Source organism: Microcebus murinus, chromosome 5 (genome assembly GCF_040939455.1).
Source record: "Microcebus murinus isolate Inina chromosome 5, M.murinus_Inina_mat1.0, whole genome shotgun sequence".
NCBI classification, from domain to species: domain Eukaryota; kingdom Metazoa; phylum Chordata; class Mammalia; order Primates; family Cheirogaleidae; genus Microcebus; species Microcebus murinus.
In genome coordinates this window covers 77,333,631-77,351,220 of record NC_134108.1, presented here as the reverse complement: position 1 = coordinate 77,351,220, position 17,590 = coordinate 77,333,631, and the positions used below count along the sequence as shown (strand labels likewise).

Genomic DNA, 17,590 nt, shown 5'->3' with positions numbered 1-17,590 from the left:
TGACAGTTTAGAAAGAGTGTTGATGGGAAGTGCACTTGGGACTGGCCACATCTCTACATGAAGCCCACACTGGGGTGGATTCGATGGATACAGGCTTCAGGAGTAGCAGCAGCAGCAAGCAAGTCTGCCTGTCAACACTTCCTGATTGCCATATTTTGGGGTTTGTTTTCTAATCAAAAATACTGACTTGGCACCCTTTGTACTCTCACTGTTATCCTATATTATAAAATAACAACTCAGAAAAAAAACTAAAGTGCCAGCCTCAAAAGAGTCAGAAGAATGTATGTCAGTACCACCTCCATATCCCAGATCCCAGGCAATACAGTTTTCTCTTTGACCTCTCTCTGTCTCCCTCAAACTCAAAAAGAGGCACGGGAGTAAATCAAGTTCGTTGGCATGTCCTCCTCCATTTTGTATCAGCTGGGCAAGTCTTTGTTCCATCTGAATTACCTGCCTCTCTGACCAATGGTGTGTCTTGTAGGTATTAAGGTTAACAACTCAATGTTTAGTGGCAGCCGTTACAGCACGGGCTCACTCGCATCCTGCTGCTAGTCATTTCTGTCATTATTGATTTATTAGTCAGAACACAGCCTACTTTCAGACTATCGTCAGAACCATAAGATGCTTAAAAGTCATTAGTTCCTTTGTTTTGAGCAACTCTAAATCTCTGGGTTCTTTTCGTTGAAGCATTCATGGTCTCCTATGGAACCAAATGTTTCATAACAGTGATGAATGGAGCACAGAGGTCATGTTCACTGTGCTTCTCATTTATCTGTCCTAGAACAGATTGGGTTTCCTGCACTGCTTTCACCCTGAGTCAAGAGCAAACCTGAAAGCTGCCACAAATGGGCAAAGTCCCTACTAAATATCAGTTGTCTGCCTCATCATCAAAGCCTAGAAGCAGTATCAGAGTTCTAAAGGTACAGGGAGGAAGTCCTAAAACAGCACAGAAACAAAAAGTATCATGGAAGTCAAGGGACTCTCAGAGTTATATAAAAGCTGTCTCATAACAAAGATTTTAATTTGGGGATTGAAAACAATTTACTACAATTCTTACATCTCTTTTTAATCAGCTAAACCCCTTTTCTGGACTTCTTTTTCTGAATATGACAAAATAAAAAATTTTCCCACAATTAAAATTTCAAGGACTCCCCTAGCTTCCCACCATTTTGTTTCAGAGACCTTGGGGTTGCCCTGATGTAGGATGGTCCACTGACATTAGTTTTGCAGCCTTGCACAAGATGTGTGAAGTCCACATTTCCAGCCATGCAAACTGGATTGTGGATGGTGTTTGATTAATAGGCAACAGTGCAATATCATTTCCAGTGTCATTACAGCCTGCCCAAGAGAACTTACTCTATCGCCTGGAGGGCCCATGGGTCCCGGTGGGCCAGGTAATCCCGGAGTCCCCTGCAGGAGGAAGGAAGCAAACAAGTGAAACACTGTAATATACTTCCGGTGTGAAAAAAGATCCTTGTTATTCTCCAAAATGCTTTTTTAGAGAAGAGTCACAGGGACTCTGAAACAGTAAAGAAACAGGAAACCAGAGCCAAGCACAGTACCAGGCACACATACAGTAGCTGCCCAGTCACCAAGCAGATACCGGAACTGAGCAGCACACACTTGAGACTCAGACCACGGTACGAACTAGAAATACCAGGAAGCACACAACCAGCCTCCTTCTGCTCTGCTGCTTCACCTTGGCTCACCTTTTGAGGCACTACAAAGGCAACTTTTCAAACAATACATGGCAGAGGGAAGACAAGGCAACTTCGAGATCAACTCACTGATCGGCCTGGAAGTCCTGGCTCTCCGGCATCGCCTTTCATCCCTTGGCGACCCTAGAGTAGGCAATGGGAAAGCGGTTCTCAGGCGTCTCACTGAGACTACGTGAAAAGGGAAGACATGAGTCACTTACGAAATCTTCATCACTTCGTAAATCCAGTGCAAAGGTTCAGAGACGAGCACATAAGGGTACTTTCGAAAGGAGATGAATAAACCATTTTGGGATTTATGTTCACTTTTTAAGTTACAAATGCTATGATAATTTCCACTTATAAGGTTATGAGGTAATTTTATATAATTATGGGATAGTACACCTACTTTGAAAGAACATGGTCTAACATAAGGGATATTTGCATTACTTTTAAGACATTTTTAATAAGGTCAAATAAGTTGCCATAATTTTTCCTACACAGTTTTATATTATTACGTGTACTATTTATATATCTGAACTGAAATAACAGTCATCATAGGATGTTATCTCAGTGACTAATTTTGTCGAGTTCTCTGAGAAAACATTTGAGTTTGTTAACATAGAGAAAAGGTTCCAGTTAAACTCAGTGTTAATCCACCATTCTCATTGAACACAGAAAGCCTTTGTGCTTACTTGTTCTCCCGGAATAGAGAGTCCATTGGGTCCCTGGGGGCCTGGAGGACCCTGCGGGCCTGGAGGACCTGTGTCTCCACGAGGACCAGGGGGCCCCTAAAATATACAAGAGAGAGACAACCACAAAGGAATGCAATCCTTCCTGTGCCAACATTCAGCTAGACGCTTGTCTTCATAACTCTAAGACATCAATCATACAATGTTGGCAAACACTTTAAAAATGCATATCTATAAAAGTATTTATTAATATCATCCCTTTCTTCCCTTCACTACCCATTAGAGAAAATGTAAAATACAGTATATTCATGAGAGCACTTAAATTCCCATAAAAATTCTATTAGAAGTAGACTTTTTAATAAAATACATTGAATATAATGCACTCATATTTATACATATACATTCATATGAGATCAAAGCTCAAATTTCATTGGATTTGATTTATTTTAAGCTATTCCTGATCTCTCTTAGACTTGGGCTTATTTCTGGGACTGAAGCATATATAAATCGAGATACCAATGTGTGAGATGCCCGTGCTAGAGCTCTCTTGCAATCTGTCTAGGTGGAAAGGGCACAAACTTGGAGTCAGACAGACTTGAGTTAGCAATTGAATCTCACCCCAGATTATCTCATCCTTAATGACATTAAGACCAAAATCTATACATTATCTTCATCAAATATTCCCTGAGAAGCTTGAGTTGTCTTATAGAAGATCAGTGTGGGACTGGCAGAAGGGGTGGGTGACCTCTAGTGAAAGCATAGGCAGCCACTCAGCATTTTTACTGAGACAGGTGGAAAAAAAGAAGCAGAACTACTCCTTATGGCTCCAGTTTTCCAGCAGGATTCTGCTCCTCCTGGGGTCCGGGCACCCCCCTTGCTTCCCCATGTTCTGGAAGAGCCCTTAAGGTTCTTCTGTAGGTTACAGCTGTGAGATGCATTGTATGCATTTCTTTCTCTGGCTAGTCTAATCCATCATTTTGACATCCAGAGACAAGACAGAGGTAACTATATTACCTAAGGCACTGTGAACCTGAACTCACTTACTCAAGGTCACATATGCCCTTCATGGAAATTTGAACACCCACATTTCAACACGCAGATGAAAATTTAAATGCACTCTAAAATATACTTACAATTGCCCCACTGATACCTCTTTCACCTCTGGGACCTTTAGCACCAGGCCCTCCCTGCAATACACAGTAAAAGCACATTTTAGAGTGAACATAAGGAAAGTAAGAAGAAGCTGATATATAAAAAGTACTTCGAGAAAAAGTGCATTCTCCAGACAATCAGTATTTCTACAGTCATTTGCAAAATATAGAAGCAAATATTTCATGTCATAAAAATACGTGAGGAAAGAGAATTTTAAAGCTTTGTATATTTTAAGTGTCTTATTTTTACATTTTGAACATTGTCAGCAAAATTTGAAGTCCGTTCAAAAATGTGAGGTTTATTGAGAAAAGCAAATGTTACTTGAATACAGTAAAGAAAAAAATGTGTTTTGGAATTATGTGAATTATATTCTTCAGGGAAAATAATCTGCAAAAAGAAGAGTATCTTAAATCTTTCAGAATCTCAGAACATGTACTTAAGTAATTGGAATTCAGAAACCACTAAACAAAGGAAATAAATATAACAGTGATATCCGATAATGTTACCTCACAACTAGAGAGAAAAATAAATCCCTACTTCTCAAAAACGTCTAAATCAAATCCAGGATATAAATTCATGATTGCAAAAATATAAATCAGCTATGTTACTATTATTTAACAAATGATGGTAATTCCAGTGAAATTTTTATTCTGTCTATAAGGAGCTGGTTTACAATCAACCTAAAATCAATTTACATTATTAGCTATGACCCAAGTATAGTAAAATCTGGTGTTCCGTGAATCCCTGAGCTGTTCCTATGTTACCCATTTTCTTAAAAGCAGCCAACAGGGCTTAGAGCTATCACTTCTATTCCTCAAAACTGGCCCCAATCAGATGTTGGATTGACCAAATCGAGGGGTTCCACATTAATCAATGAGGTCTGTCACTGCAATCTTCAATCTTTTCCCTTGTACTTTCTTGGCCTTCCCTCCTCCCATGAATAAATCTGGTCATAGTCTTCTCATCCAAACCCCAACACTTTCATCCAGAGTTCATGATGTCATCATGTATGTTGACCACCCTCTTCATATGTTATTCTCATGATATGTCTGCTACATAAGGTGCATATGTACTAGGCTCTCAGGTTGTTCTTGGGTCAGCCTCTCAATCATTGCTATATCCCATAGATACAAGAAGCTTTCAGAAGAGGTAAGGAATTTTCAGTCATATAATTACAGATGGAAACCCAGGTTCATATCTTTAAGAGAAAAGCTCTTGAAGACTAGCCAATATCATATTCCCTCATGGCTGAAGAAATGGGTTGAATACCAGCACCAAATATTCTTCCTGATTTACTCCATTCCAGATATCTAAATAAACTACGAAGATGGTCTGCAATTTAGCTTGTGCTATCCTAGAAACACGGATGGATGGAAGCATTGTATGGAACCATATTGGCAAACAGATGAGCACATGAAAACTTTCAAAAGAAAAGCCAAAGGGATTATTTCAGTTTCCTTACTGCAGGGCCTGGAGGGCCTGGAGGTCCAACGCTGTCCTGTGTACATGTGCAAGCGTTTGGCAGAGCAGGGCATTTTGCTTCATCTCTCTGAAATTTTGAAAAGAATATTTATCTATACATTTAGGGGGAAAAAAGACTTCCCATCCCCCACCCCCCACTTACATACATAAGGAAGAGTGTTTCACACCGTGAAGAAATCATTTCTAGTTATCACTACAAATAGTCCTGTGTTGAAACTCACTTTGCTCCTTTGTCTTTTTTATGCTTTGCTTTAGGAGACCTCACATGACAAATGTTTACAAAACCACTGGGGCCACTGGTAATTGAATCCAACTTTCTCTAACCTGGTGTTGGAGAAATGCTGTGTATGTCAAATAGCAACTCCCATTTCATTCAGAAAAAAAAAAAAAATCTAAATTCTTTCCACGACCTACAAGGCCCTCCATGTTCTGCTAATCAGCACCCACGACCCTGCCCACCTCACTGCCTACCACTCTTCCACCTTGATTGCACCCTGCTCCTGCCCCAGTGATCTACTTGATGTTTCTCTGATATTTGGAACACACTGGGGCTACAGGGCCTTTGCATTTACAGTCCCCTACCACTGGAATCTCTTCCTCCATTACCTGCACTGTTTAAATCTCGCCTTATCGCTGAAGGCTGATGGTGCCCCCCACTGCTATCCATCCCTTCACGCTGATTTGTTTTTCATCCTAGGACTTTCATTCTACAACACAGTATCTATATATATTTGTTAATTATTTCTCTACCCCTGCCTTTCACTGGAATACTCACTTTTTCCTGGTGTAACCCTAGCACACAGATTAGTGCCTGGCCTATCACAGGTATTCAACAGATGTCTGTTGAATACATCATGCACAGTCTTCTGTGGATATATGCAGGTCTTTGCTTGCCCAAAGCTTCAAATCCACCACCAACATTCAACTTTGTAACTGTTGCTATCTAGACAGATAGTCTGAGGGAAAGCCATCATCTCAGAAAGAAACACGATGGTTATTTCTACCACCTAAACAATCTCAGATATCCAGAAAGGTGATGCCTTGTTCTATAAAGTGCTGATATTTTACAAGCAATAAGAGGGCTTGGCAGTAAGTGGGTTTTTATCAAACACATTAACTCATCAGGACTTTTCTGTCAGGGAGAATTTCCAGATATGGTCTGTGCATTCCTAGCTTGTGAGAAAGGGATCGCACGCAGGCGCTGCACTGGGCTGGGGTAGCTGGTGAGCACGTACGCGTTGCGTGTCTCTTAGCTCCATCCTGGAGATGCAACTGCCGAGTGCTACTTCCTCTCCCACACACAAGGATTTATTCCCGGGGGGCTAGTAAAGCCATGACAGGATTCAGTTCTGTTTTACTTACCCTGGAGGGAATATCACAGCATCTGTCTCTACTGGTCCACACGGGGCTGCAGACAATGTCAAAACTCTGGATTTGGAACTGCAAACAACCAACAGCAACATCAGCTAAAGATGCACGAAAAACATTTTATATTTACTAATGTTTCCTCATTTTGACCTTTGCCAACTTCTCACACAGACTCGCTCAAGGGTTCAAGCCCTTGAGAGCAATGTGACTCTTACTTCATAAGGAAAGAACTTAAAAACATATGCCTAAGAGAAAGAGACAGTAAAGTGAAATGTGTTATGTGAAATTCCCACTCCTCATTCACTTCCTTGGCTAAAATGAAATATGTGCATCAGTTTTGTTTTATTTAAGAGAATATTAATTTCTATATTTAAATTAATTTGAAAACTACACACACTGAAGTCAAATTTCAAGAGTCCACCCTTGTAGAAAAGTAACATTAAATTAAAGAACCATTCCTCACTTATTCTATAGTTGATGCTCTTCTTTTCCAAAGTTAATACCTAGGGGTCAAGTAATAACTTTTCTGATGACCCCCAGTTATTTCAATATAGCATATACGTTCTATCCGTCTACAGTTTAAAAATAAAGCTCTTTTGATAAAAAGTAAAAGGTTGTTTAAACACAGTCATTCTTTTTAAAAACTTGATATCACTGTTCTATTTAAATGTCAAATCCAGCATTCAACAAAAAGTTTGGATTTTAATCATAATTATATTAAATTTGAACTCACTGTTTCTATATTGTGGAATAAAAATTCCCCTTTTGAATCTAGAAGAAAATCCTATCCCTGGAGGAAAGCTAAATTAAATACATAATGTCATTTTAAAAATAAAAATAATAGAAGCTAAAGAGATTAGCTTTGCTTTTAGGACAACATGTTTATCAACTGATATTTAATATGAAGTCCATTAGCCTGGTACAATGAATAGTTCAGATTTAAGTTTTTACTACTAGATAGCATGGTAAACAGGGTTGGCATGCTTCTGCCTCAAACCTGGGCCAGTGAAACTTGTGAGTAATGGGGTCATTTGGCTGCCCTGCTACGCTGATCCTTCTGAGACAGACGACTCACAGGTGATTCCTCCTCTGTGAGGGAACACAGATCTAGCAATGGTCACAGCTAGCGTCCACAAATGCTTAATGTCCCGACTGCACAAATCTGTGTTAACAATTATCGTTTAAGAACACAAAAGGAAGTATTTTAGATTTCACCGAATATGCTGGCAACTATTTGTGTTGTAATCTCCAATTGATCATGTTTCAAGATGGCTACATCTTGAAGTTTGGTGTCCCCTGGTGCCTTGACATCTTATTTTGTTTCTAGGACGTAAAGTGCGTTATCGTGTTCTGTGGGCAGCATATTTTCTCAATGTAACTTTTCCAATGTTTCCATCTGACCAAGGGATTTGACAATTTAAAACTCATGGAGAAAAAATAAAATAAAACTCACTAAACTAACTATTTAGAAAATACAATTTCAGTCTTAACACAAGATACCAAGAAAAATAAAAACGTGTTACTTACTGCGGCTGATTTCCTCTCCCCTTTAAGTAGTTTTCCAAGAATTTCATAACCATCAGTTGTGATATTTCCAGCTTCCCTGATGTCTTTTTCTATAATTTCATAGCAGTCGATGTAAATCTTAACACTTTTTGAAGTCACTACAATATGAACCTAAAAAGATAATTTGTTTTCCATTATAAAATTCCTACCGAAAAATTTAGCTGACTCTGCATAGCTCAGATCACAGATTTGAAAAAAATGTTTCTTGAGCCATTCTCATTCTAAATCAAGAGTCTTGAAATAAAAATCCAAGAACCAGACTGCACTCTCAGTGGTGTCACTTAATAATATGAAATTAGATAAGCCACTTAACTCCTGGTCTCAGTTTCCTTCATCCAATATACACATAAATAATTTCTTATTTTCCCGATATATATTCTTACAGAGATGATAAGAGAAGATGCAGTGAATACAATGACTTTGTAAACTATAAAGAGCCATCCAAGTAGAGGTTAATAAATCATATATATATATTACTATACTCAGTACAAAGGAGCCTCAAATGTCTTTCACTGATTTTAGTTTTTTGGGGAGTTTTTGGTGGTTTTTTTTTTTTTTTGAGACAGAGTCTCACTTCTGTTGCCTGGGCTCGAGTGCCATGGTGTCAGCTTAGCTCACAGCAACCTCAAACTCCTGGGCTCAAGCAATCCTGCTGCCTCAGCCTCCTGAGTAACTGGGACTACAGGCATGGGCCACAATGCCCGGCTAATTTTTTTCTATATATTTTTAGTTAGCCAATTAATTTCTTTCTATTTTTAGTAGAGATAGGGTCTCATTCTTCCTCAAGCTGGTCTCAAACTCCTGACCTTGAGTGAATCTCCCGCCTTGGCCTCCCAGAGTGCTAGGATTACAGGCACGAGCCACCACGCCCAGCCATCACTTATTTTAATAAATACAGTTTTTAGTTTGTTATTCTCCAGTCTTAGCCAAAAAGAACCAGCACACCATATAAATATCTAATATAGTAAAGAACTAGCATATGTCTTCTATATAGATTAAACTCTGGAAATCAGTAGAATCTAGTATTCAATTTCCTTTTAAGGAAACGGGCTTATGTTGATTTACTTTTTGTCTGCTATTAAAGATACAGAGAATGTTAAGAAATCTATTAGTATAGATAACCAATGAAACTTTTGTATTAACCAACATAAAAAATGGTCATGGCTAATCCTTGACTGCATAGTCATGCTCAGTGTTTCCACTTATCACAGCACAAATACTCAAGTAAGCACTTGATGATTACTTTGAAAAGTTTGGCAGCAAGTTAAAAGGAACAGAAATTCCCTTAAATGCTCTCAGTCAACAAGCATAAGAACAATTTCTAAAGTTTTATTTTTAAACTAAATATTTTTCCCACATGGAATTACCACCAAAACATTAGTTTAGTGCATCTATGATAAATAGGAATTACATATATCTTTTATATAAAAGTGATAAACAGTTTTACTTAAAAGTAAAGTTTAAATTCCTCCAAGGCAATCAACTAATATTGAATTCAAGAAGAACATCATATAAGAATTTCTAGGCTATTTATTAGCTAATAAGAAATAAAACTTCTTTGTTGGCTCTTATATGAACAACCACAGAAGCAAACACTCAGAGAGCATCTGAAAAACCACAGCATCCAGAAAAAATATTTCAAAATCAAAACTGCTTCAATTTGTACCCAAATTATTCCAAGTACACTTGTCACTCAATGCTAACCATGAAGAAGCACATCCTAAAAACACATTTTGCTATAATTTATTCAGCCAGCTTTATTGTATTTTAAACACATGCATAATTATATTTTGGATTAAGCTCTTCATCTGTAGATCACTGTCCCAAGTATTCAGAGTAATAAACCTATTTCCTAACTGTCAAACTTTATTGGTCCCAGACCAGTAGAAAGGTACCTTCTTCTCACTCATCTCCCTTCCCAGCCTCCACCATTCTATAAAATCTTATTTTTCACCTATTCTGGTTCTTCCCCTTATTTTACATTTCTCACATTGATCTATGTTATCTGTTAACAATAGAAAGGAGACAGGAAGCTTTTTTCCTTCCTTTTGTTATTTCAAAATATTATGGGAGTACAATGTTTTGGGATACATGGATGGCTTTTGTAATGCCTGAATCAAGGCTATAAGTGGAGACACTAAGCTTTTTAAGAGAATCCACAAAAAGCAATAACTGTCTGCCATGATTTAAACTGTTTTAGCTAATCCCCTCTCTCCCAAAGGGCCCTCTCCCGATCACTGTCACTAATGTCCTGCTCTCAGAGTACTGTTCATTCTCATCCCAAGATTGAAGAAATTCAGTTCAGGAATTAGAGGGAAAGCCAAAGGAGAGTGCTTGAATCCTTGGCTCAATAAGCAATATAAATAGTTGACAGTGACTAAAGGTGGTGCTTGAATTGATGGGATAAATAAGAGTGGGTTAAAGGAATGGTGTAGGGGTATTGTGCACTTGTGATTTGCTAAGACACTAGATAGTAGAACAAATCTGTTCACTGCACATGCGTGCACACACACAAAGTGGTAACTATGTAGAGGTAATGGATATGTTAATTAGTTCAATTGTGGAGATCATTTAACAATGTGCATGTAAATCAAAACATTTCATTGTACACCTTAAATATATACAATTTTCATATGTCAATGATATCTCAATAAAGCTATTTTTTAAAAAAGAATGGGGTGGAGGAATGGAAGAGGAGGAAGGGCATAGTGAAAAAGGAAAGGAGAAAGTAAAAAAGGACGGATTATGGAAAAAAGAGGGTAGAGAATCTGGAGAGAAAAGACAGAGCTTGTGGGAAGGAGAAAAAAAGAGGCACTATATAAAACCCAAGAATGCAAATATCTCTCTGGGAAGGCAAATGTATGAAGAAGAGAATGTCAAAAAAAAATAGTTATCCTGATTTGTAATAATTAGTAACTATTACTACAGACCTCTGAAAAATGCTGCCTTTTTTGACTCAGATAAAATGAAGCATTCCATGAAAGTTGGAAATTTAAAAATAAGTTACTAAATGGTTTTCAGTTGTTTAGTAGGAGATGAAATTCTCAATAACTTCAGTGGATATAAAAGGAAAAATCAAATAGATTTTTTATAAAATTAGTCAAATGTAAGTTTCATGGGTGTATCAATGAGCCAAAAAGGTTTATAAGAACTATGCCAGATTCAACATCTATTATCGGATAAGGATCAGTTGAAGCCAATAACATTTGCCAAACTAGGATTTGTTTTCCCAATGAGGCATTTCTTTTACTTCACTTTACCATGGAAGTCTGTAAACTTTAAAGCAAATATACTATTGTATTCAGAGATTTTTGTTTTTTCCTTTATTTGGGTGAAGGATTATCACTAATGTGCATACTGAAGCCTCTTTGAGTTTGATGAGAGGGTCCTTCACCATCCTTATCAAGAATCTGATTCATGAAATGAGAAAACATTCTGGAAAGAAACCAAGATTCCTTAGAAGTAGAAACAGTAAGAAATCCTGCTAAATCTACTCTCAAGTAGAGAAACGTTCTTCAATTTTCACTTGAGAATCAGATTGAATTAGAAATATTTGTCTTTTATGTATGGGGGCTAATCTTTCTGCATGCCACAATGGAAAAACTTTAGACTTGTACAACAACTGGTATTCCTGTTAACGTAATTCAATGCATGAAGAAGTACATTAAAAGTCCATTCCTAACCTAGAGTGTTCTTTTTATTTCTAATGCTTCCAACTTTAGTACTTTTTAAGAAGAAGTATTTCTTATTTGTCAACTAATCATCCTTTAGAAACCTGAAAGAAAGTTTCTACTATCTTCTGGATGCTGATATACAAAAAGTTAATTCAGATCACTAACAATAAACAATCCACTAGAATGCATCTTAGAATTTTTAACAAGATATTTTAGATAATTGTGTTTTTAGAGAATAAGTGTGTTCATGTAAAAAATTAATTTCATAAACATTTATCTTAATTATTTTGGTAGATATCGATAACTTATAGACTGTTAAAATGTTTGTTCTGCATTTCACTGGTCTGTTTGTATCTTTTCAATAAATGAACAAGCATAAGATTACTGTTCTATATAAAAGAATAATATTATCAATTAAAATATAAGCCACTAAAATTAAGCCTTTCAAACTAAATGACATAAACATTTACAATAAAATGTTAAATACAAAACATAGGTGAACAACATCACATATACTATCTGATTCAAATTTTGAAAAGATATAAGCATTGAAAATATATCAAAATATTAATAGTAATTATCTCTTGATTAGTAGAATTGTTTTATTTTAAATGCTTTGCTTTGAATAAATCAAACTCTCTAAAATAAGATTTTATTTTTAGCATGGGCAATATATGTAACCTTAACATTTGTACCTCCATAATATGCTGAAATAAAAACAAAAAAAAGATTTTATTTTTAAATGACATAGCTATGATTCTGCCAATTTAATGTGACATTTTAATAAATAATAAAAGAAATTAATTAAGTTTTAAGCCATATTCTTTCTTCTAGAAATAAGACTCAGATAATTTTACATTTTTACCTTATGAAAACTTCCATAAAATAATGTCTTTACTTCATCTGTATCAAATGTAACAGTTTGTATCTCTCCTCTTGTATCCTTGTTAAAGAATGATAATGTCTTGCTAGAAGCTGTAATCAACATAAAATTATTATTAAATCATATGCATGGTATACTCTATTGAAAGTATCTACAAATAATTCTTATAGAGATTTCTCAAAAATGCAATAATTTCAATTGTGATAAAATGCAATTCGAATATCTACTGATGTTTTATATTTGGAAGAGTGTAAACATAAAAGCATATATCAAGTATATATATGTATATGTATACACACACACATATATATATACTCAGAAGGTTTTTAAAGAGAAAAGAGAAGGAAAGGGAAAACATAATCAAAACTATGTATGCATGTGTCTTAAAATAATAGAAAAATCCTTACGATCTGCAATCACTCCAACTTGTGGTTTGTAATCTCTGTCTGTGATTTGCCAAATTGCAAAAGGGTCACTGGGAGTTTCTGGGAGAAGTCTGAACAATAATATAATCGTGTATGAAGGGGGGAGTCCATTTGGGTGTAGGTCTCTGTTGGATAAAACGAAAGAAAGAAAGAAAAAGCTTGATTTAACATCAGGAACAGAGACTATTTTAAATTTTTGGACCAGAATCTCATTATGGGTGGTATTAGAAGCTATTTATAATAATCCAGCTCCTTCTGATTTCTCTTTAGAAGGAGAAAAATTTAGGAAACACATCAAAATAACAAACACTAAAGACACATTATGTAAATTATAATATTAATAGATTATTTATAACATGATAAATTCACAAAACTGGGAAATTACCAAATAATCTTTTATCCTACTATTAATAACTAATTTTTCCAGACACATAGAGGATTATAAAATTATATAATAATTTTAGAGTGATAAACATTATAACTTTGTCTATTATTTAAAGAGAATGAATTTTGCTAAATATACTTACAATGTCAGGCATATGAGATCATAAAATGGCTTAAGGCTTTGATTTCTCTCTCTCTATCACTAATAGTTTTTACACTTCTTAATTACTCCCCTGAAATCAAATAAATTACCTCCAGATCTCTCATATTCCCCAAAACCAAACCATCTGTAAATGTTAAGGCCATGTACATGTGCAAATGTTTAGTGATGATAAAAGAATGTGAGTCAATTATAAGGAAGTGTTTCTTGGCTCTAAGCTGTGAGACAAAAAAAAAAATCAGTCCCATGTGTCCTTCCAGAGTTGAGTCAATCATTGTTCTGGGGGAATCTTTGAAGCAGAATTAATGGTTTTCTGTCTAAGACCATTTAATAACACTCTCCCTGAAGGTAAGAAAAAGGCCTTGATAATCACTTCTCAGACAGAAAAGAAGGTATTTCTCCATGATTTGTGGCAGAATGGATGGAATGTCTCCTAAAGTTCCATGTACTAGTACCACACCACTAGTACTTCTGGACTATAATGCTGTCTAGCTTCTTAAAACATGTGCTCTGGGTAAGCTGGCATGATCCCTTCTATATGTTCAAGAACTATCTTTATAATATTCCATGTTAAAAGTAATATTTCCTCCATATTAATTCAGCTCTCACTTAGCTCATTTTTCTCCTTCTTCCCTGGTTAACTAGTGCTTGTGAAAAAAAAAATAATAATCATTTCATTTCATTTATGCTTCTTTCCTCTCTGTCAAAAGTTCTGGCTCTTCAAAGCACTTAGACTCGAAACAGTGTTAAGGATTAAAGAAAATTTAAAAAAGGACAATAGACTGTCAAAAGTTAAAATGTAGTAATCACATCTTAAGGTGCTTAGAAGGGTTAAACGCTGGATATTAAGGTTCACTGTAAAACCCAGAACTTTGAACCAACGTGGTTAACCATAAAAGAGTTAGGCACTTACAATGTGGTCAAACTACAACAATATAATCTGTGCCTCCTTAAAATAAATTAGTTTTGGTTTCAATCTGAATTTTCCATCAGCTTTCTCAGAGCACTTTAAATTTCAGACATCATTTTCCAACCCTGTCCTAAATTTCTGGTAACTTTCTTTCTTCTTGTTCTTTTTTCTCCATCAACTAGAAAACACATATTTTTCAACAAAGGATTTCATTTTAATGAATAAGAAATACATATTTCAGTTATTATGCCCAGGTGCAAACTTTCATGAAGTAGAATAATAATATCTAGAGTTACCCAACAGATTGCCAGAGCATCAGCCAATAAAAACTAGCCACATTGCACTCGAATGTTTATAGCAAAAAAAAAAAAAAAAACTAGCCACAGACTGTCTGGTCATGGACAAAGTGAAACTATGCAGCCTTTCATTCTCTACAGGTCTGAAACACTAAAAAGAATGCTTGCTCTACATCTGTGCTTATTCCATCCGGTCCTGCACCACAGGGAGAAATGTTCAAAATAATAAGTCAGCTTCCTATTTTTACAGCCTCGCTTAAAAGAAGCATAACTACAACCCTAGCTTTAACTCCAAAGGGTGTCAATAATCCATAATATTGCAGTACCAGCGTGAGATTCTGGGTCTAGGAATAATGAGGCTTGAGTCTTAATCTCCTGCATGCAAACCATTATATAACCTGATGGAAAACAATTAACTCAAGTGTATTTTAGGAAACCAAACTAGGTCATCCATAAGCAGTCTTCTGACAGTTCTAGAGTTCCAGGATTCTATGAAGTCTGAAAGATTCCAAGAAATTTCTTGCCCATTGTAAGAAAAAAAGAACCTACTGTTGGCGCACTTACGCTGTAGGCTGATTCACAAATGCATTCTTCTGAAGCCTGTAAGCTGAGTAGCTGGGGAAAGAGCCTGACTCCAAAGACACGCCTTGTACAGAGGCAAAATTCTTTTCTGTCAGGTTGTATGCTTCAAGCATCTTAAAACCTTTACATCAGAAAAGAAAAGAAAATATTAAAACGAGTACATTTTAATTATTTTACTGCTTAAATTTTGGAATTAATTAGCCCAAAAGTATAAATGCTTACCTGGTGAGGTGTAGCCATCCAAATAAATGAGAGGACAACCTGCAATGTACAATGTTCTTTAAGTGTGATGCACCAATATGATGTACAAACATTATATATGCACAGAAAGTAGCAATATATGTAGTAATATTTCAAGTAATGAAATCGTTCATTTATTTATTTAAAAATAACATCAATTTAATTTTTATAAGTTATTTCTTATAGACTTCCTGTGTGGAGGAGAAATTATACTATTAACCAGTGGAAGAAATGTTTTCTGAACATTTTCTAGTGCAATTGGAATTTTACAGTGTTTCTAAGAATAATAAAACAGAATTAAAAGAGGAAGTTTTTACATGTTTTGCAATAGATTGAAGAACTTCTCTCCCAGAGAATTTTAGATTTATGCAAAGGTAGGAGGAGTTTGTCCTTCCCCAACCCTCCTCTCTGCCAAGCCCCTGATCCTCATACTGGCTACCAAACATCATGTAATGTAGCAAGAGTGCAGCAGTTTTCTCCCTATACCCCCCAGAGCCAGGGGTACCAGAGAGCTGCAGCCAGGCCCACCTGGAGTGGAGGCAGACAACTCCAGCCCCCACCCACTTTCACTAGTGCAGCCCCACTCTGGACTTCAGCATAAGTTTTCATAGTCAACCACTGAGCTTTGTTTACTCTCACCAGAGTTTTGAGTTTTTAATATGGTTTGTAATGGGAGGGAAATACTATACTTGAGAAGCACTCTCCTGCCTAGGACCAGGGGTCTAGACTAGCCACATAATTATCTCCATATATCTGATACCCCAAGAATCAGTGCTAATAGAGGGAGAAGAGGAGAAATTGCCTTAAATAATCAATCTTTGGCCCTTCACTGTAGTTTAAAAGCTGAACTTGAAAATCTAAACCCCAACAAACAAATCGGAACCAAATGGATTTCCGTGGAGCAACACACATACACAAACAGTTTTTTCATTGTTTTTTTAAAGCATGGATGTTGACAGAACAAATACCAATTGATTACTAATGTGGAAAACCTTCATTTCACAGAAATGCTTCCATATATGCAATTCTAAGCTGAAGATGAATTTACTCAAATGTCACAGGCTTTGGGGGTGGGGGGGGGCGGGGAAGACTATATTAAAATACTTTATTTCCATACAAGGAAATTACGTCTTCAAGGCTAAAAGTGGCCTTCTAACAAGCACACATTAAGCATGATCTCAATAGGAACAATGATTCATCAGGTTCTCAAGTGATTTCCCAGGATCTATTTATGCACAGACTTGATCTCATATAGGATAGAGAATTGTCTACTAGGTAATTATTTTCCAAAACAAGCGAGGGTATGGATCCACATTGCCTGTGACTTACTTGAAGTGGCAGTTTCACAAACAAATGTAATAAGGTTGTCCTCTATCTTCTCAAAAGATTCAAAGTCATCCACAATGAAAACATGCCGTTCGCTTGGTTTGCTGGCGATATTGGCAAGCTCGTTGTAGTCAACATCAGCCACACCAACCACAAAGACACTGAACCCTGCACAGTAGAGTTTATAGAGTGAATCACATATCCCTTTTTCTGCCCTTTATTGATTGAACAATTCCAAATAAAATCTTATCAGATATGATGCTGCATTTTCTTAAGTATACGCAGCACGTCCTTTTATTTGACATGAACTCTCTTGAATAAATACATACTTTTTCCAGGCCTTTCTATTCTCTTGTTTACAAAATTCATTTAACTGGATTTCCTAAAGTAAACTCTGAACAATTAAAAGATGAATATTTTAATAGCAGAAAGATTCATGTGGTACACAGTGCCTCCCACAGATCCACAATCCTAATATACACATGAATTCTGCGGCCATTAATATTTTAAGCTTACATGACTCAGAAGCCAAGAATGGGCTCATTTTAAAATTTGAATTCTTGAAACCGATTCTCTCAGCAAACTATTGCTCAAAGGCAGCACTTTGGCCACATGGGAAATGGAATCTACCATTTTCCCTGGCAACAGACTTTCCTTTATTTAGGCTATTACAAATAAATAAATTTTTCACTCCAAAAGCTTAATTTGACATCAGGAAAAAAACAGACTATATAACAAATTAGAATATAATTAGCT

The 17,590-nt window shown here is 36.2% G+C and overlaps 1 protein-coding gene across 2 annotated transcripts in view; it reads right to left on the bottom strand.

Moving 5' to 3' along the window:
* COL12A1 (collagen type XII alpha 1 chain) overlaps positions 1–17,590 on the bottom strand; it is a 113,654-nt gene that overhangs the window by 12,402 nt on the left and 83,662 nt on the right. For both annotated transcript variants that reach the window (XM_020287100.2, XM_012743162.2), the window contains exons 47-58: positions 16,838–17,002; positions 15,491–15,529; positions 15,251–15,389; positions 12,919–13,061; positions 12,494–12,603; positions 7,916–8,065; positions 6,383–6,460; positions 5,001–5,087; positions 3,520–3,573; positions 2,390–2,485; positions 1,788–1,841; positions 1,357–1,410 (exon numbers count right to left, since the gene is read on the bottom strand). In XM_020287100.2, the coding sequence (XP_020142689.2) occupies positions 1,357–1,410; positions 1,788–1,841; positions 2,390–2,485; positions 3,520–3,573; positions 5,001–5,087; positions 6,383–6,460; positions 7,916–8,065; positions 12,494–12,603; positions 12,919–13,061; positions 15,251–15,389; positions 15,491–15,529; positions 16,838–17,002 (1,169 nt within the window). The remainder of the gene's footprint in view (positions 1–1,356; positions 1,411–1,787; positions 1,842–2,389; positions 2,486–3,519; positions 3,574–5,000; positions 5,088–6,382; positions 6,461–7,915; positions 8,066–12,493; positions 12,604–12,918; positions 13,062–15,250; positions 15,390–15,490; positions 15,530–16,837; positions 17,003–17,590) is intronic.